Genomic DNA, 22274 nt, shown 5'->3' on the forward strand with positions numbered 1-22274 from the left:
CAAACTTTCCTGGATATCGTTCCTCCCAGAGGATAAACATTGATTTTAGTGGACCATATGCAGTTAGCGGAACGCTTCGGCAGAAGTATCTACTCTCGTGTGTTGACTTTTACACGTCCACTGGTGACAGAGTAACTTCAACAGTAGCAAATTTTGTTTATGAGAAGACAATTTTGCGATTTGTGGTACCGAAAGAAATTTAGTCGATTAAGGTTGGGCATTTACATTAAAGATGATCGAAGAACTGAATGAAAAAACTAGGCGTAAATTTAAAATTTGCTCTTGCCTTCTACCCCCAACGCGATAGGAGTCGTAGAGCCTTCATATGGAATCATTCAGCGAAAGTTAAGTATTATATAAATAACTCGCATTCTAATTGGACAACCTATTTCCAACCAGCTTTCTTTACGTATAATACATCTATTAACGAGACGATGAGATTTAGTTCCTTCTATCTTTTGAACGCCTCTGAGGCAAGACTCCTGGGGAAGCAATGGAGGTGACGAAGTGCCCATATTAATTAATGTATAAAGTCTTATTTTAAAAAAAAATAAAAAAAAAAAATAGAAATTTATCTCTGAGTACAGTTGTCGCTATTGGGGCATTTACTTTACAAGATGAATTTACCGGACCGTGGTTTTACCAAGATTGAGAATTACTGCCGCAATGGAAGGTTATCTCAAAGAATTACAAACATTCTGTTTTCAAGCACGAAATTAAATTTCTGTTATATGAAACCATGTAAATTCAAAACGAATTCGTATATTTTCTTCCAATAGAATCTTACAAGAATGTAATACGTTCACAAATGTTTACGAATGTCTTCTTTAGTTTTTGAAAATATATAAATTTAGTTTTCACACTTCAACCGCTTGCGCACAAATGTCAAACTAGTAAGCGTTAATAAGAAAAACTTTGAGCTTCATTCATGTCTCATGAGTGCTTAGGATACTTACTGGATCTGTGTAATGACCTGTATCGTCGCGCATATTTACTGAATCTCCATTTTCTTTAAGTTTTCTTCCCAGAATATCCAGAAAATAATCAAAATAATGATTGTATATATCGTCGCCCGTTTTGTCAAGCTGGGAAATCCTGAAATTTGAAAATACAATTGTTACATACGTAATTATTTATGCTTACACTTATTCGCGTTTAAAAGAAATACAAGATATTTCAAATTGGACATCCCTATGACAAAAATGTATAATTAATTACAACTACAGTTGGCGATAGAAGAAGGTTCTTGTTTACACAATATATTCCAAGTATCCGCCATTTCTGATCAACACTTCCATGTTCAATTGAACATGTTGCCTTGACCTCGATTCAGAGTTTCACAGGCGAAAGTTGTAGCATATCGTTCAATCTTCAGTCTCAGTTCGCTTAATGGACTTTGTGCTTGTTTAAGGATTTCTTTCCTTAGAAAGTGTCCATTGAAAATAAGCTTTGTCACTACCAACAGTTGAACAGCACATCGGGTTGCTTTTCGATCGAGTTTGAAGATTCGTTTAAGAAGAGCATAACCGTATTTATTTTGCATTGTTTGCCAATGCCTGACGCACCTGAATTTTATAGGGAAATATGTGTTTCTTGTTGCAAAGTACACCACACTATTGTTATGGACATGTTAGTCTCACCTAATAGTTCTCATAAAGTTTATTTCGCCGGCTGTTGTTTGAATGATTTAATGATTTGTTCGGTTTTCTGTCAGTTTCACTTAAAACGAAGATGAGGATGAATGATGATGAAATGAAATGGATGAAAGGGCAATCACACACAAGTATGGACGACACAGCACGAGCTCCACTGAGGATTTTACTGGCCGTGAGTCAAACTCCAGTCTCTATAGTCTGCAAAGTGCAGTCCAGGGTGGAAGGGAGTTTGCCATTTCGGTGTCACCACTTGCACACTTTTCATAGACTGTTGACGACAGCTTCATGCACTTCTGCAACACGAGGTGTTCTGACTATTGTTGGCACACATTGATTAGGATGACCGGTTCGCATATCGCCTAATTGATTTTGGATCTGGTGCCCACGTACATTGGTACTCTGGTAGGAGCTTTCGTTGGACTCTGATTACTGATTTGGCCTAATATATACCAGATTAAGATACTCTCTTTTGTTCAACAAACAACTTATGGTTCGCCATTGTTGCGTTTTCCTGGTGGCGTCAGATAAATAGAAAAGTGTAACAAAAAACATTGTTAAAATTTTTTGAACTATGTTCTTTCGACAGTTGTAGTTGTTTTGCCTTTGGGATGAAAGTAAAATTAATTGTGAATTTTTGTTATAAGGGCGTTTCATTTTAAATATCCTGTAATACATATATGGAGAGAATATTCAGAAACCTATTTACTGTGATTTCATTTTTTTTTTTTTTGCTTAACATCAGTCTGTATTACCCCTGGAAAATTGACATTTTTCTCTAAAATAGTTTGTACACCTTTACTCAAGTGATTAATTAGATTAATCTTCCTTTATTAGTCTCTTTTTACAAACAGTTTTCATAAAGTAGCATAAATTACTGTGGATTAAACGTTGGCTGTCATTTTTATAACAGCGATACACACGTTCCACTAGTTTGGAACTGATTTTTTTCTTATCATTTTACATTCTTAACCAAAGTTTTCCTTTTCTTCCAACTTAGTGAGCTATTACTTCGAGTGAACATTTCTGTCCTAGCCCATCCTGAAGCCAAACCAGCGCCTTAGTTAACAAATATGTGGACAATATAATTAGTGTGTAGAGATTAATTCTTGGAAGTAAAACTATGTATATCTTCTCAGCACGTACATAACAAATTGCGGATGCAAACACTTACTTGAAATCTGTGCTCTCTCTGAATCGGTATTTTATCATACCATCATTTGAACGTATGGCATGCGCAAAGGATACTAGCAGAGCTGCAACAACGATCGTGACGTCAAACATCTTCTTTTCGAGGGAGGACACTGTGGATGAGAAAAATAGAAATTACATTTGATACCCAGAATTTTCAAGAAAATTTGAATATTTTTATTTCTAATCTTGTAATATAATTAAGCCATGTTTTAATATTAAAAGCACTAAGTTGCTGACCAAGGCAGTTTATTAAGATATAAAATTTCTTATATCATAATGAACTGCCTTGGTCAGCAACTTAGCGTTTCTAGTCTTGTATCTCTGTCTGGAAATAGATTGTGATAATACAAGGTTATTCACGTTCATTCCCCGCTGATACAAGAAAAGGAATCACTCAGTGAACAGTCAGAGACTATGAAATATTATGCAGTATATAGTAAAGACAATAAATAAAGGTGAAGTCATGGAAGACAAGAACTCGCCCCTGTACTTTGAAGCCACTTAATTGGGAGGGGATATGGAGGTATGGCTCCATGCATTATCAATGTCAATCATACTGGTAGTTTCTAAGTACTGAATATGTAATAAGTACATACGAAACGGTATATACTTATTATTTCTTCAGTGCATGGCAACAAAATTCAACTAGGTAGAAGATAGCCCCCTAATAGCGCAGTGGTAGCGTCGTCGCCTTGTAATCAAGGGGTCTTGGGTTCGATACCCGGTGGAGGCACATACTGGTTCGGATCCCACTTTAAACTGTAGGTCCAGTCCTAATTAGCCTTACTGTGCATAAAGTGGACTTAAGACTAACTCAACAACTCAAGTAGGTAAAAAAATCAGTACGAAAATCGAAACAAGATTAATACTAAATATTGAAGTAGGATCATGTATAAATACCTAAGAATTACTTACTTGGCTTAGTTTCCAAAAAATCCAATTGTTCTCCTGACTAGTTAGTCTATAACTGAGATAGCTTTATTTGTTAAATTTTAAAATGACAATTGAATTGCTCAATAGAGATAAGATAATGAACTTGACAGCGATAGGCAAAGATTATGAACATTTTTCGTAACTAAACTGTAGATAAGTGGTAATTGTTAGCCTTTATTATTTTTACATTATCTCCTTGTTACATAGAAAGTATTATCTTCGAAAGTATCGAAAGGCCATAACTCATTATTCTAAGAATAATAAGAATAAATTAATTGCTCAATGCTTTTGAAAGTTTTATTTGTGCACAGTTATGCTCTTGTTGCGTGCCACAAGTAAGGCCTTGAACTGGACAGTTCCTTACGATTTGTCTGAAATGTTGATTCTATGCCTTTTCCGGGTCCTCGAGACAAAAAAGTGAAACTCAAATTCCCGAACATTAATGAGGCTGCAACACCTGCCTGTTACATCACACGTTCCTGTTTCATTCGTACCATATTTTTCTGAGGCTTAGCACAACGAACATCGCATACCGTCGAAAGAAATGCGCACATCCAAAGTGGCGTGCCCAGAATTTTTGAAACAGGGTGATGTCTGGTTTATTAAAGGTCCTGGAACTAAAAAATCCTGATGGGTTCCGTAACAGAACCAGATTCATTTTTCTCACACAATTAGAATTCGGCCCAAGTTTGCTAGTGTTTGAATTCAGTAACGAACATGGACAGTATTTAAATTGACCCGGAAAAAAAGTTTCCTGGAGCGAATTGAAAAGGTTCTTAATGGTTCAGAACCGATTTACATTTCCTGATTTTCTTTCCTGGTCAGAAATTGAATGTATTTACCATTCATGGACCTTTATAAATCATTGGTGGTGGGATGTATTTTATCTTTTGTAGTCAATCCTATATTTTCCATCTTTTGTTTTTTTTATATATTTTTGGGATGGCGTCCCAAGAGAGGAGTGGTAAGAAAATACGTATATTGTACTTTAGAAGTTACTGTAAAATGTAAAATATTTTATCGTTAATTTACAAAAACTGGACACGAACGTTTTGTTGTTAATATTTTAATATCTCATGATTCATAGAGATAGTTAATTATTATAAATTATTGTTATGTGCACCATAAATATATTTTTAAAAACTAATCATAAATATTACATTAATGATAGTTTTTGTATAATGGCCGTCAATGGCGTCAATTGAGTTCGTAACGTACATAACGTTTAACATGGTGCGGGAGGAAAAGTTGCAAAAAGGGGGGGCAACTGCCCAACCTAATCTTAGCCACTGATGGTGTTTAAGAAACAGCTATCCTATTGCTTGACGTTCTGTGTTAGTTGAACAATAAATTCATTTTTAAGGTAACACAAGGAGTTACAAACCAAAGCCGGTCAAATTACCAGGCAGAGTTATTAGTGTAAAAATGAAGAGAGTGGAAACCAATAGTAATGCAAGTTTTAAGTCAGGTTTATAAATAGCAAAATATAAGGGCTAATTTTTAGTGTAATGTTTATTTGACAATAAACCCTGAATGGATTTAGAATAGGAAGACAGTATACACCTCAATAAGGCTGTAACACTTATATCCAAGAATATTGTGAAACAGTTTTTACAACACCTTAAAGCTCTTTACCTTAAAAAGAAGAAGTGACTGTTCGATGTCATCATCTCCCAAAATATTTCAAGTTCAAATTTTATGTGTCCTAACAAGATTACCCATTACTTCAGATTTAGACCACTTTAATAATTGAAAAATGACAATGTATCTACATTTAAATTGAGCAAGGGCTGCAGCGAGGAACAAAAATACTATCCAAACTACTTAAGTAAATACTTAAAGTTTCTACAAACATAATAAAACTACTACTCCCTTGTCTTTGTTCTATTTAGCCCGACATCTAGAGGGGAGAGACTCGACGTAATATAAAAGTGGACACAAAGGGAGCGTACCCCCTTTATTTTCGATAATACGATGGTTATGGCTGAATGCTTGATATGTACACATATCTGATGGTTTAAGAATCCAAAGCATTGCTATGGATACCGTCATTTTCGTAGCACAGCCGAATTCTGTGTCATGTTCTGGCAGATGTTTTTAGGAGATAATCCTGGTCACGTGCGTGAAGGAATCTTCGTAACTCTTCAGTTGTGCGATACCGGTTATTTCTGACCCTGTCATTGATGAACTCCCAGAGATTGAGACTTCTAGGAATTTGGCTAAGTGAGCTGGGTAATCTCAGAACCTCTTGCCCAGCAAAGGTCTTATTCAAGTAATGACAGTTGCAACGCGAAATGTGCCAGAACATGGCGCAGAATTCGGCTGTGCTTCTAAAATGATGGTCTCCATAAGGGTTCCGGACTTTAGTGTATCAGGTACGTGTCCATCTCATGCATTCAACCAGAGCTATGGTAATGTCGAAAATAAAGATGGCGGACGGGGGTGTAACATGCATCAAGGATGGAGTACTTGGTCTGCTACATATTAAATATGTTTTCATTCATGGCCAGTAACATCTATAGAAATGATAAGATTGGATCAAAAATTTTGAAACACCCTGTGTTTTAGGACATGAGTAGTAAAAGAATACGATAAGCTCAATCGCTATTTAATATTCGCAATTCATTTGCACGTACTTAGAACTAATTTGCACGGGTTTTAATTAATTTGCACGTACTTAGAATTTATTTGCATGTACTTAGAATACTTTACATTTATGTATTTGCATGTTTATAACTTTTTATGAATATATAATTATTTATTTTATGAAAAATATGTATATAGAAGGTAATTAGAGGTACTAAACGCTATGCATATGGTTTTATATTCATTACTGCAAAGTATGTAATGTATAAATCGATAATAATTAATGTTTATAGTATTGAAAATAAGTTTTCTATGGTTTATGAACCGCTATGAACGGTGGTAATGGCTGTAGGTACAGGTTCAATTACGAAAGAAGACGGTCCCGGTACTCGAACCCGCGATATGTAATATTGTTAATTAGTACTATGTAATAATGTATGTTATTATGTTATAAAAGACGGTGGTCTCAGACGCTAGACAGAATACTGTCTCAGAATCTCGACTCGGCGGTGATGCCAGACAGAGAGAATGAATTAATATTCAGCGCAGGTAGCCGAGAAAGGAATTTTGGGGAAGCGCGCTCAAGGTCAAATGACGTCACAACGTCAGGACAAAGAAGGAATCTGATTGACCAATCAGAGAACGCGTCGGTAGATTTTCAGAACCAGTTTTCCCAAGGTTAACCAGTACGCAAGAACAGGGGAAAGCTATGCAATACTGTAGGGCAGGGGAGGGATTCAACCAGACAACAAAGAATGTCTGAGAATGCGCAGCAAGGGTCAAATCTCTGAAGCTATGCGTCGTTTGTAGAACCGGTTTCCGCCGCCAATTAATATTCCGCTCAGGTTTGCCTCCAAGGCACAGGACGCTTTAGCGCAGGTTTTTTTTATCTGTACTATGAAGAAGGGAGAGCTATTAGAGACGGGACCTACAGTTTTCACCATTTGCTTTTATCACGGGGTAACGAACCTAGGACCCTTTGATTATTGATTTAGGTAGTAAATGTATGTTACTGTGTGCTATTTAACTTAATTTTGAGTTTATTTTTTACCAAACTTTGACTTTATGTCAAACATTTTCACAGCTTATCCTTATTTTTACAAAAATAACACTATTTGTACTATTCAGGCAACATTTTTTATTAAATTTTGGACTCGCAAAGATATTTTTACAACTTTTTAACTTATTATTTTACAATTTTATGTTAATTTTTTACCAAAATAACACTATTTGTACTATTCAGGCAACACTTTTATTAAATTTTGGACTCAAAGACATTTTTTTCTACGTTTAACTTATTGTTTTACAACTTTATATTAATTTTTTACCAAAATAACACTATTTGTACTAATCAGGCAACATTTTTTATTAAATTTTGGACTCACAAAGACATTTTTTCAACTTTTAACTTATTATTTTACAACTTTATGTTAATTTTTTACCAAAATAACACTATTTGTACTATTCAGGCAACATTTTTTATTAAATTTTGTATTTACAAAGAGATTTTTTCAACTTTTAATTTATTATTTACAAGTTTATGCCTATTTTTTTACTCAGATAACACAATTCTATGTGTTCAGGAAAGACTTTTAGTTACATTTTCGACACACAAAGTGTGTGTTCTCAACTTCTATCTGTTTATTTCACAAGTTTAGGCTTATTATTACCAAAATAATACAATTCAATCTGTTCAGGAAAGACTTTTAGTCGCATTTTCGACACACAGAGTGTGTGATCTCAACTTCTATCTGTTTATTTCACAAGTTTAGGCTTATTATTACTCAAATAACTCAATTCTATCTGTTCAGGAAAGATTTTTAGTTACATTTTCGACACACAAAGTGTGTGTTTTCAACTTTTATCTGTTTATTTTACAAGTTTAGGCTTAATATTACTCAAATAACACAATTTAATTTAGTCAGGAAGGATTTGTTATTATATTTTGGATGCACAAAGAGATGTTTTCAACTTTTATTTGTTTATTTCACAAGTTTAGCCTAATATTTACTCAAATAACACGATTTGAACGTGTTTTTATTACATTTTGGACACACACACACACATTTACACACACACACACACACACACACACTTACACATACACACACACACACACACACTTACACATACACATACACACACACATACACACACACACACACACACACACAGTTTTGTCAAGTTTTACCCTTTTATTTTCAAGTTTAGGCTTAATATTACTCAAATAACACAATTTAATCCAGTCAGGAAGGATTTGTTATTATATTTTGGATGCACAAAGAGATGTTTTCAACTTTTTTTACTGATTTTTTGCAGGGTATGTATTAATTTTTATTTATTTTGTTTTGTATTATATATACATTTACAAATTTTTAACTTAGAGTTTAGTATTTATTTAAATTTTTTTCAAAAACACTAAAGAAAAAGTACTTTTAGCTAAAATGTAATCTACAGAATAGATTATTATTATTATTATTATTATTATTATTATTATTATTATGGTTTAGTGATTTCCACTATGCCTTCTTTGTTTTGTATTTCTATATTGATTTAGGGCAGGTTACGCCTGCTACGTAGGAAAGTTTGTTTATTTTAGAGTTTACTGAGTATTTTGTTACTTTTATACTAAGTAAAGTTTTCTAAATATATCAGGTAGGGCTCCATCCATATACTTTTGTTTTTGCTGTTTGGAGATGATGCGTTCAGCATCACTCTCCATCTGCTTTTTATTTTATGTACCCAATATTATTTTGAGGCTTAGTGAATTCTAGAGCCTATTTATGCAGGAGAGAGGGCTTGAAAATGTTGATCTCAGATAACCCACAACTATTTGTCAGAGTATTTTAAAGGATATTTTATATTTATTATGTGCCACTAGAATATTAAAGCTTGCTTAATTTTTATGTCTGTAACGCTGTTATTGTATTTCTAGCTAAGGCTTACTGGATAAAGTACACGAAATGTTTATCATTTCGACTATTTACCTTTATACGAGGCCAAATTTTTAGTGTAACGAAAATTATTGTGTGTCTATAAAGACTGAAATTTCTTTACCGATGGGTCCATAACTGGACGCTTACCAACATTGTTCCTTTTTTTTTTTAAAAAAAAAATATATATAACCATTTATCAATATATTGACAATACACAGGACAAGACGAAGTTCACAGACAACTGACTATATAGACCATAGATCCACTTGCTAAACTTTTCTCTATGCTAGAAGAATAATTTAGCCTCATAGCGTTTTTCAAGGTATTTTTTAAGTATTACTGGTTTTTTGGGTGCATCAACATTTGGGTTATTTCTATTTTCTTTATTATACGAGGCCACAATCACTATCTGAACACTGAAATTCTCTGATTGAAACTAAAACCTTAGGCTGTAACTAGGGATTTATTATGTATATCGACAATTTATAGGACAACACGAACCTTACAAAGGATTGTAGGTGATGTAGGCCCACACGCCAGAGCTTTGTTAATCTGCAAGAAGCATTTACAGCTAATGCTACGAGGAAATGAGGTTAATTTTTTACTGTTTCACAAGAATGCTATGTTTTATACACCCAATATTTGCTTTTCAAGTAACTACATGTACCAGAAGCACTTACAGGCCAACTCTAACTAGACTTCGACTTATTCTATATCAGGTGCTAAATTTATAAAGAACTATTTGTATATTTCTGAGGAAGTACGCAAAAGCAGATTACCCGATTAAAGTATCTGAAAAACATATTTTTCTATGCAAGTATATTTTTATTGACTGGATTATTTAACAGATCAAACAGGAAGACTGCAAAATTCATTAAATGTAGTTCTATAGTATAGGTGGTTTCAGAGATATAAAAAGAACAAATATAAGATTTCGCTTTTTTTTTGCTTCTGAGGCTAATCGCGACGCTAAGGGTAAATGGCCAGGAAATGTAACGGAGGAGAAACAATCCCAAAAGTTATGAGCTGCATGTAAGTTAATACCACAGAGATATTACAGTAGGTGTAGGTTCTTCCACCAGAACATTTCTATCATAATAATACTGGTTATGCTGTACTGTTAGCTAAAGATGCTGATATTTGTGAAACTTAAAAGCTTACTCACGACTTACTGTTGCAAAAGATCCGATGACAAAATTTAAAAATTGTTATCGTCCAGACAGGGACTCGAACCCTGGACAGATAGGTTAAAAGCCTAACGCTATACCAACTAAGCTATCTGGGCACAAGGTATTCTTTTTTTGAAAAGTTAGTTATTTTAAGAAATATATTGAAACACTTGAGAACACTTTTGGTCTGGTTCGACAGACAAGGAGACAACATTTCTAAATTTTTACAGACTGGGTGTATTTTTCCACTATAGAGGCCTTCACTATATGTAATTCGAAACGCTAAAGTTCAGCTAGCTTCCAAAATTGAGGTAAAGATTGTGTTTGGCGAGATTAACAAGTTACAATTATATCCAGTTACGGACAAATAAAGCTAAAACTCTTAGATTTACTGTACTAGCCAAGTTTTAGTAATATTTTCTTCACTTTAGTACAAATACCAAAGAAATAGGTATATTTTATTTATAATTTGACAAAATGTACTAGTATTTAATTTACAAAGTTAGGTAAAAAGCAGTATTTTTTAAAAATATTGTTACTGCCTTCAAATTTTATGTTATTTAGCCACTAACAACTGATTTACACTATTTGGCATTTTTAAATAGGAAAGGAAGGAATTATTTGTTTATTATTTTTACTTTATATTTATATTTATTTAAGAAAACAATTCTACAGTTTAACTTAATTTTAACAAATTGTTACTAATTTATATATCAAAGTTATGTTATTTAGAGTGTATCAAGGCGTATAAAGTTAATATTTGTACTTATCAGTTCAACTAACAATTATATTTTACACACAAAAGATGATGTTTACAGTTAAATTACTTGAATCAGAGAATAATATTTTACAGTAATTGATTCATTCAGCACTAGTCAGTACTTTTATGCTTCAGAAAGTTTTCTTAATTTTCTATTACGCATGCTATTTTTGGGCTATTTTTAAAATGTATTTCTAAGGCAAACTGGTTTAATTTTCTGCTTATAATGCAAAGTTGACATAGTTTTCGCACAATGCATTGTACATTTGTTATATTCTCTACTTACAATTCAAATATTATGCTTATTTAATGTATAACTAACTAACTCTCTAGCCTTCTTAAACCCGAAGGTTCATGGCTGCAGCAACACATGCCTTTCATCTGTCCCTGTTCTGAGCAAGATCTATATACTCCTTTCCTTCCCTACCAATTTCCTTTTGGTCCATCTCTACACTATCCCTCCATCTTTGTTTTGGTCTTTCTATTGGTCTTTTACCATCAGGTTTCCCAACAAGAATCCTGTATACTCTTCTTTCCTCTCCCATTTGTACCACAGGATCTACACACCTAAGTCTTTTTGATTTAATCATTCTAATAATATCTGGACATGAATACAAATTATGTACTTCCAAATTATGTAACCTTCTCCACTCATCTGTCTCCTCATCTGTTTTAGGTCCAAATATTTTCCTAAGGATTTTATTTTCAAATACTCTCAATTTATGTTCCTTTTTCAATGTAAGGGACCAAGTTTATTTACTGTATTTAACTTTTATTTTTTGTAATTAACAAAAATTAAAAGCTTATACTGTAGTTATTATATCTTTTTCTATCAGCTTATTTTGAAATTAATATTATTAGGTATAGTCTTTGATTTATAACTATATTGCTTTTTTTATCAATTTATCTAAGAGTACACGCAGACAAACACATGTGTTCACACTTTTATGTAAATAGATATGCCATTTTTCAATATTTTAGTATGAAGATTGCACTTTAGCTATTTAAGCAAGGGTAGGAAAGGTAGGATTTCTGAGAATTTGTTGCAGGATTTTGTTGTCCAAGTATAGATGAGAACTGAGCTGGGAGACTGTTTTGAACCTTTTCATGAGAGTTTGCATGTGAACTGTATGCAAATTGAGCACTATTGACTGTGCATGCTTCTAAGTTTTGCTGTTATTTTACATCAAGTCTGTGAGACTGTAGTCAGTTTTCCCATTTCAAGTAGTTTTTATTGATTGTATTTGTATATGTTGTGGGGACTTAGCAGTTTTATGTTATGAGTCAGTTTGTTGTAGAATATTTTTACATGATTGTTTTGAGATATTGAGTGTCTGTTGTTTTACTTGTAATTATTTTCCTTCTTGTGTTGTGTATTTGACTATATTTTGTCCAAGTTCGTAGTATTTAGAATAATTGTTATTGACTTGTAGATGTAGGGAGTAATAATCCTTTGCAAGATGCCCTATACTTTAGTCTGAATATTATTCTTAGTGTTCACTTTTGAAGCCTTAGTATTGTGGTAGTATTATTAATGTAGAGGTAAATTAGGCTGAAACGTAGGCATTTTTTCTGATAAATTATACTCACTTAGTTGTTTCAGCAGGTAGAAGTTGCATGATGGTTTACTGCTGATGATGTTCATTTGCTCTTCTTATGTACTACGTATGATGTAGCTTACTTGAGTAACTGGAATTTTCTACTGAAAAAAGGATTGCTTGTCTATTTTATTCCTATGTTGTTGAGTTTGTCCATAAGCAAGCCATGTTTTTTACTCTATCCTATGCCTTGGAAGAATCTAGATATATTGTGTTTGCAGTTTTATGCTTCTCTAAGGTTTCAGCTATGTAGTTTTAAACTGTGCTATGGCCTAACTATTGATTTCTTTTTCTGGATGCCATGTTGGTTCTGTGTATTCCTTTTGCTGCTTGAATTTGACTTAGGTTGTTTGCTTTTTTCTTAGATCTTTATTTGTTTATTTGTTCAGTATTTTTTATTTTTTTGAATTTTAATTACTTTAATTTTACATTAACTAACATATTTAACTTTAACAACAAAAGAATTTACTCTAGTATAAAAACTTCTTCTAACAAAAATGTACTATTATAACTTTTAATTTTAGAAAATTGTATTTTTAAAACTTTAACTTTGAAAAATTGATTTTTAATTACTTTAATTTTACATTAACTAACAAATTTTAAATTAACAACAAAATAATTTGCTATAGTATAAAAACTTCTACTAACAAAAATATACTATTATAACTTTTAATTTTAGAAAATTGTATTTTTAAAACTTTAACTTTGAAAAATTAAATTTTAACACACTTTGACTTTAACAATGTACTTTGAATTTTTTATGTAAAAAAAATATTAAAAAATACTGAACAAATAAACAAATAAAGATCTAAGAAAAAAGCAAACAACCTAAGTCAAATTCAAGCAGCAAAAGGAATACACAGAACCAACATGGCATCCAGAAAAAGAAATCAATAGTTAGGCCATAGCACAGTTTAAAACTACATAGCTGAAACCTTAGAGAAGCATAAAACTGCAAACACAATATATCTAGATTCTTCCAAGGCATAGGATAGAGTAAAAAACATGGCTTGCTTATGGACAAACTCAACAACATAGGAATAAAATAGACAAGCAATCCTTTTTTCAGTAGAAAATTCCAGTTACTCAAGTAAGCTACATCATACGTAGTACATAAGAAGAGCAAATGAACATCATCAGCAGTAAACCATCATGCAACTTCTACCTGCTGAAACAACTAAGTGAGTATAATTTATCAGAAAAAATGCCTACGTTTCAGCCTAATTTACCTCTACATTAATAATACTACCACAATACTAAGGCTTCAAAAGTGAACACTAAGAATAATATTCAGACTAAAGTATAGGGCATCTTGCAAAGGATTATTACTCCCTACATCTACAAGTCAATAACAATTATTCTAAATACTACGAACTTGGACAAAATATAGTCAAATACACAACACAAGAAGGAAAATAATTACAAGTAAAACAACAGACACTCAATATCTCAAAACAATCGTGTAAAAATATTCTACAACAAACTGACTCATAACATAAAACTGCTAAGTCCCCACAACATATATAAATACAATCAATAAAAACTACTTGAAATGGGAAAACTGACTACAGTCTCACAGACTTGATGTAAAATAACAGCAAAACTTAGAAGCATGCACAGTCAATAGTGCTCAATTTGCATACAGTTCACATGCAAACTCTCATGAAAAGGTTCAAAACAGTCTCCCAGCTCAGTTCTCATCTATACTTGGACAACAAAATCCTGCAACAAATTCTCAGAAATCCTACCTTTCCTACCCTTGCTTAAATAGCTAAAGTGCAATCTTCATACTAAAATATTGAAAAATGGCATATCTATTTACATAAAAGTGTGAACACATGTGTTTGTCTGCGTGTACTCTTAGATAAATTGATAAAAAAAGCAATATAGTTATAAATCAAAGACTATACCTAATAATATTAATTTCAAAATAAGCTGATAGAAAAAGATATAATAACTACAGTATAAGCTTTTAATTTTTGTTAATTACAAAAAATAAAAGTTAAATACAGTAAATAAACTTGGTCCCTTACATTGAAAAAGGAACATAAATTGAGAGTATTTGAAAATAAAATCCTTAGGAAAATATTTGGACCTAAAACAGATGAGGAGACAGATGAGTGGAGAAGGTTACATAATTTGGAAGTACATAATTTGTATTCATGTCCAGATATTATTAGAATGATTAAATCAAAAAGACTTAGGTGTGTAGATCCTGTGGTACAAATGGGAGAGGAAAGAAGAGTATACAGGATTCTTGTTGGGAAACCTGATGGTAAAAGACCAATAGAAAGACCAAAACAAAGATGGAGGGATAGTGTAGAGATGGACCAAAAGGAAATTGGTAGGGAAGGAAAGGAGTATATAGATCTTGCTCAGAACAGGGACAGATGAAAGGCATGTGTTGCTGCAGCCATGAACCTTCGGGTTTAAGAAGGCTAGAGAGTTAGTTAGTTATACATTAAATAAGCATAATATTTGAATTGTAAGTAGAGAATATAACAAATGTACAATGCATTGTGCGAAAACTATGTCAACTTTGCATTATAAGCAGAAAATTAAACCAGTTTGCCTTAGAAATACATTTTAAAAATAGCCCAAAAATAGCATGCGTAATAGAAAATTAAGAAAACTTTCTGAAGCATAAAAGTACTGACTAGTGCTGAATGAATCAATTACTGTAAAATATTATTCTCTGATTCAAGTAATTTAACTGTAAACATCATCTTTTGTGTGTAAAATATAATTGTTAGTTGAACTGATAAGTACAAATATTAACTTTATACGCCTTGATACACTCTAAATAACATAACTTTGATATATAAATTAGTAACAATTTGTTAAAATTAAGTTAAACTGTAGAATTGTTTTCTTAAATAAATATAAATATAAAGTAAAAATAATAAACAAATAATTCCTTCTTTTCCTATTTAAAAATGCCAAATAGTGTAAATCAGTTGTTAGTGGCTAAATAACATAAAATTTGAAGGCAGTAACAATATTTTTAAAAAATACTGCTTTTTACCTAACTTTGTAAATTAAATACTAGTACATTTTGTCAAATTATAAATAAAATATACCTATTTCTTTGGTATTTGTACTAAAGTGAAGAAAATATTACTAAAACTTGGCTAGTACAGTAAATCTAAGAGTTTTAGCTTTATTTGTCCGTAACTGGATATAATTGTAACTTGTTAATCTCGCCAAACACAATCTTTACCTCAATTTTGGAAGCTAGCTGAACTTTAGCGTTTCGAATTACATATAGTGAAGGCCTCTATAGTGGAAAAATACACCCAGTCTGTAAAAATTTAGAAATGTTGTCTCCTTGTCTGTCGAACCAGACCAAAAGTGTTCTCAAGTGTTTCAATATATTTCTTAAAATAACTAACTTTTCAAAAAAAGAATACCTTGTGCCCAGATAGCTTAGTTGGTATAGCGTTAGGCTTTTAACCTATCTGTCCAGGGTTCGAGTCCCTGTCTGGACGATAACAATTTTTAAATTTTGTCATCGGATCTTTTGCAACAGTAAGTCGTGAGTAAGCTTTTAAGTTTCTCAAATATCAGCATCTTTAGCTAACAGTACAGCATAACCAGTATTATTATGATAGAAATGTTCTGGTGGAAGAACCTACACCTACTGTAATATCTCTGTGGTATTAACTTACATGCAGCCCATAACTTTTGGGATTGTTTCTCCTCCGTTACATTTCCTGGCCATTTACCCTTAGCGTCGCGATTAGCTTCAGAAGCAAAAAAAAAAAGCGAAATCTTATATTTGTTCTTTTTATATCTCTGAAACCACCTATACTATAGAACTACATTTAATGAATTTTGCAGTCTTCCTGTTTGATCTGTTAAATAATCCAGTCAATAAAAATATACTTGCATAGAAAAATATGTTTTTCAGATACTTTAATCGGGTAATCTGCTTTTGCGTACTTCCTCAGAAATATACAAATAGTTCTTTATAAATTTAGCACCTGATATAGAATAAGTCGAAGTCTAGTTAGAGTTGGCCTGTAAGTGCTTCTGGTACATGTAGTTACTTGAAAAGCAAATATTGGGTGTATAAAAAATAGCATTCTTGTGAAACAGTAAAAAATTAACCTCATTTCCTCGTAGCATTAGCTGTAAATGCTTCTTGCAGATTAACAAAGCTCTGGCGTGTGGGCCTACATCACCTACAATCCTTTGTAAGGTTCGTGTTGTCCTATAAATTGTCGATATACATAATAAATCCCTAGTTACAGCCTAAGGTTTTAGTTTCAATCAGAGAATTTCAGTGTTCAGATAGTGATTGTGGCCTCGTATAATAAAGAAAATAGAAATAACCCAAATGTTGATGCACCCAAAAAACCAGTAATACTTAAAAAATACCTTGAAAAACGCTATGAGGCTAAATTATTCTTCTAGCATAGAGAAAAGTTTAGCAAGTGGATCTATGGTCTATATAGTCAGTTGTCTGTGAACTTCGTCTTGTCCTGTGTATTGTCAATATATTGATAAATGGTTATATATATTTTTTTTTTTAAAAAAAAAAAAAGGAACAATGTTGGTAAGCGTCCAGTTATGGACCCATCGGTAAAGAAATTTCAGTCTTTATAGACACACAATAATTTTCGTTACACTAAAAATTTGGCCTCGTATAAAGGTAAATAGTCGAAATGATAAACATTTCGTGTACTTTATCCAGTAAGCCTTAGCTAGAAATACAATAACAGCGTTACAGACATAAAAATTAAGCAAGCTTTAATATTCTAGTGGCACATAATAAATATAAAATATCCTTTAAAATACTCTGACAAATAGTTGTGGGTTATCTGAGATCAACATTTTCAAGCCCTCTCTCCTGCATAAATAGGCTCTAGAATTCACTAAGCCTCAAAATAATATTGGGTACATAAAATAAAAAGCAGATGGAGAGTGATGCTGAACGCATCATCTCCAAACAGCAAAAACAAAAGTATATGGATGGAGCCCTACCTGATATATTTAGAAAACTTTACTTAGTATAAAAGTAACAAAATACTCAGTAAACTCTAAAATAAACAAACTTTCCTACGTAGCAGGCGTAACCTGCCCTAAATCAATATAGAAATACAAAACAAAGAAGGCATAGTGGAAATCACTAAACCATAATAATAATAATAATAATAATAATAATAATAATAATCTATTCTGTAGATTACATTTTAGCTAAAAGTACTTTTTCTTTAGTGTTTTTGAAAAAAATTTAAATAAATACTAAACTCTAAGTTAAAAATTTGTAAATGTATATATAATACAAAACAAAATAAATAAAAATTAATACATACCCTGCAAAAAATCAGTAAAAAAAGTTGAAAACATCTCTTTGTGCATCCAAAATATAATAACAAATCCTTCCTGACTGGATTAAATTGTGTTATTTGAGTAATATTAAGCCTAAACTTGAAAATAAAAGGGTAAAACTTGACAAAACTGTGTGTGTGTGTGTGTGTGTGTATGTGTGTGTGTATGTGTATGTGTAAGTGTGTGTGTGTGTGTGTGTATGTGTAAGTGTGTGTGTGTGTGTGTGTGTGTGTAAATGTGTGTGTGTGTGTCCAAAATGTAATAAAAACACGTTCAAATCGTGTTATTTGAGTAAATATTAGGCTAAACTTGTGAAATAAACAAATAAAAGTTGAAAACATCTCTTTGTGCATCCAAAATATAATAACAAATCCTTCCTGACTAAATTAAATTGTGTTATTTGAGTAATATTAAGCCTAAACTTGTAAAATAAACAGATAAAAGTTGAAAACACACACTTTGTGTGTCGAAAATGTAACTAAAAATCTTTCCTGAACAGATAGAATTGAGTTATTTGAGTAATAATAAGCCTAAACTTGTGAAATAAACAGATAGAAGTTGAGATCACACACTCTGTGTGTCGAAAATGCGACTAAAAGTCTTTCCTGAACAGATTGAATTGTATTATTTTGGTAATAATAAGCCTAAACTTGTGAAATAAACAGATAGAAGTTGAGAACACACACTTTGTGTGTCGAAAATGTAACTAAAAGTCTTTCCTGAACAGATAGAATTGTGTTATCTGAGTAAAAAAATAGGCATAAACTTGTAAATAATAAATTAAAAGTTGAAAAAATCTCTTTGTAAATACAAAATTTAATAAAAAATGTTGCCTGAATAGTACAAATAGTGTTATTTTGGTAAAAAATTAACATAAAGTTGTAAAATAATAAGTTAAAAGTTGAAAAAATGTCTTTGTGAGTCCAAAATTTAATAAAAAATGTTGCCTGATTAGTACAAATAGTGTTATTTTGGTAAAAAATTAATATAAAGTTGTAAAACAATAAGTTAAACGTAGAAAAAAATGTCTTTGAGTCCAAAATTTAATAAAAGTGTTGCCTGAATAGTACAAATAGTGTTATTTTGGTAAAAAATTAACATAAAATTGTAAAATAATAAGTTAAAAAGTTGTAAAAATATCTTTGCGAGTCCAAAATTTAATAAAAAATGTTGCCTGAATAGTACAAATAGTGTTATTTTTGTAAAAATAAGGATAAGCTGTGAAAATGTTTGACATAAAGTCAAAGTTTGGTAAAAAATAAACTCAAAATTAAGTTAAATAGCACACAGTAACATACATTTACTACCTAAATCAATAATCAAAGGGTCCTAGGTTCGTTACCCCGTGATAAAAGCAAATGGTGAAAACTGTAGGCCCCGTCTCTAATAGCTCTCCCTTCTTCATAGTACAGATAAAAAAAACCTGCGCTAAAGCGTCCTGTGCCTTGGAGGCAAACCTGAGCGGAATATTAATTGGCGGCGGAAACCGGTTCTACAAACGACGCATAGCTTCAGAGATTTGACCCTTGCTGCGCATTCTCAGACATTCTTTGTTGTCTGGTTGAATCCCTCCCCTGCCCTACAGTATTGCATAGCTTTCCCCTGTTCTTGCGTACTGGTTAACCTTGGGAAAACTGGTTCTGAAAATCTACCGACGCGTTCTCTGATTGGTCAATCAGATTCCTTCTTTGTCCTGACGTTGTGACGTCATTTGACCTTGAGCGCGCTTCCCCAAAATTCCTTTCTCGGCTACCTGCGCTGAATATTAATTCATTCTCTCTGTCTGGCATCACCGCCGAGTCGAGATTCTGAGACAGTATTCTGTCTAGCGTCTGAGACCACCGTCTTTTATAACATAATAACATACATTATTACATAGTACTAATTAACAATATTACATATCGCGGGTTCGAGTACCGGGACCGTCTTCTTTCGTAATTGAACCTGTACCTACAGCCATTACCACCGTTCATAGCGGTTCATAAACCATAGAAAACTTATTTTCAATACTATAAACATTAATTATTATCGATTTATACATTACATACTTTGCAGTAATGAATATAAAACCATATGCATAGCGTTTAGTACCTCTAATTACCTTCTATATACATATTTTTCATAAAATAAATAATTATATATTCATAAAAAGTTATAAACATGCAAATACATAAATGTAAAGTATTCTAAGTACATGCAAATAAATTCTAAGTACGTGCAAATTAATTAAAACCCGTGCAAATTAGTTCTAAGTACGTGCAAATGAATTGCGAATATTAAATAGCGATTGAGCTTATCGTATTCTTTTACTACTGACATGGATGGGTTGGTATGGTTTGGGACGAATTTAGATGCAGAGGGATGGAGTGTCAGGGAAATAGAATCCAAGGGAAGGGAGGTTCCCTCCCCCCGTCAATTGGAACACTGAATAATAGAACAAGTATAAGTTACACAGCATCATATTTATTGTTAATCTCAGTTAGTACAGGGTGAAATTAACAAGTCACACATAAATTATAATAACAATATAATACATTTTCAGCCTCTGTATAACATTACAGAAAAGTTACTATAGTAAGACACATTCGGACATGACATAAACAGACACCGTTGGTATTTCGTTGTCCAAATGGCGTATTGTGAGTGTAAAATCAATATGTGAACTTATCAACAAATAGTGTGAGAACAGTGTTCCAATTTCCAGAGTTAAACGTCTAAATATATGAGAAACAACTGTTACAGCTTAACCAAGATAAGAACGCTTCTAGCAAACTCAAGAACTAAAGTGCACAGTCATTTGTTTGCTAGTCTCGCTCCCCCTTTTCTCAAGCTGCATTCCGAATACTAAAATCCATACACAACAATAAACTGCAAGTATTGTCACAATTAGAACAATGAGAAGAACAATTATGAATTATTTAATTCCATTTAAAAATGATAGAACCTGACTTCAAATAATAAGAATAAGTATATATTTTTTTGTGTGTTAAGCTGCGACACTTTTTAATGTCAGCATAGTGCAACAGTGCCGCACAGATTTCCGTGTCAGGTTTCATGGATAAGTTAACGTTCAGCCTGTTTACGTCATCAAAATACAACAAACGTGTGTCCAAATCTCTGTAATTCCTATAACCGTGTAGAGTTGCAAGTGCGATGGTGTCGTAAAGAAACATCCTGAAAAAAATATGTGAAGAAGTAAAAGTGCATATTTCACGTGTCGTTAGCGAAAGTGGTGTTGGTGAAAACGACTTATTTTTGTAATACTAGCGAATACGATGAGGATACGTTTGGTATACAAGTAATTGAATACACGCGGGTTAAACATTTTTAGATTTGATGCTGTTCCTAATTTTACGTTTTTGTTGTGTTTCATGCTGTTCCTAATCCTACGTTTTTGTTGTGTTTGAGGATGTTCCTAATTTTACGTTTTTGTAATGTTTGATGCTGTTCCTAATCTTACGTTTTTGTTGTGTTTAATGCTGTTGCTAATTTTACAGGGTGGCGACAGACCTGGAAAACCTGGAAAACCGGGAAATGTCAGGGAATTTGAGGTGTCAAAAAAAGTCAGGGAAATGTCAGGGTATTTCGTCTTCATTGACCTTTTTATTTATTTATTTATTTAAAGATATCGTTATGGAAATCTGCACGGGAACAGGAAGTCTCGTTCGTAAGTTTTAGCGTCAACTTTTATGCCCCTTTTATGCGTAACACAACCACAGCGCCAGAAACCAGTGATGGCAGGAGGAGAGAGAGAGATTTCTCTCGCACAAGCTTCTCGGCGGGAATTTTAAATTCGCGCACTCTTTGGAGGAAAATGGGCACTATGGGAGCAATCTACTTCGGATAAGTTTTGTTTGGTAGCTAAAATATCATAGCATGCAACCGTGTACAATTCAGAACGTCGAACCGAGGAAGGGGGCTTGGGGGCACAACCCCCAAATTTTAATGGAAAAAACAAAAATCTGGAGTTTGCCCCTTCTTCCACCCGCTATTTTGCGGTGAGGGCGCGAACTTGAGAAATTTCCATTCTTTGAAGAGAATACTAAAGAGAATGAAACATGTTTCATGTTCTTGGGTGCCATACAAGTTAAATAATAAGCCAAAATGTGATT

General features: G+C 32.6%; 1 protein-coding gene across 1 annotated transcript in view; it reads right to left on the minus strand.

The window, feature by feature from the left end:
- The window catches only part of LOC145994171 (uncharacterized), a 68774-nt gene that overhangs the window by 40812 nt on the left and 5688 nt on the right, over window positions 1–22274 (minus strand). The window contains exons 2-3 of the mRNA XM_083130267.1: window positions 2827–2956; window positions 957–1095 (exon numbers count right to left, since the gene is read on the minus strand). Of these exons, the coding sequence (XP_082986393.1) occupies window positions 957–1095; window positions 2827–2956 (269 nt within the window). The remainder of the gene's footprint in view (window positions 1–956; window positions 1096–2826; window positions 2957–22274) is intronic.

This window comes from Lepisma saccharinum, chromosome 10 (assembly GCF_977018435.1).
Source record: "Lepisma saccharinum chromosome 10, izLepSacc3.1, whole genome shotgun sequence".
In the NCBI taxonomy this organism is placed as follows: Eukaryota; Metazoa; Arthropoda; class Insecta; order Zygentoma; family Lepismatidae; genus Lepisma; species Lepisma saccharinum.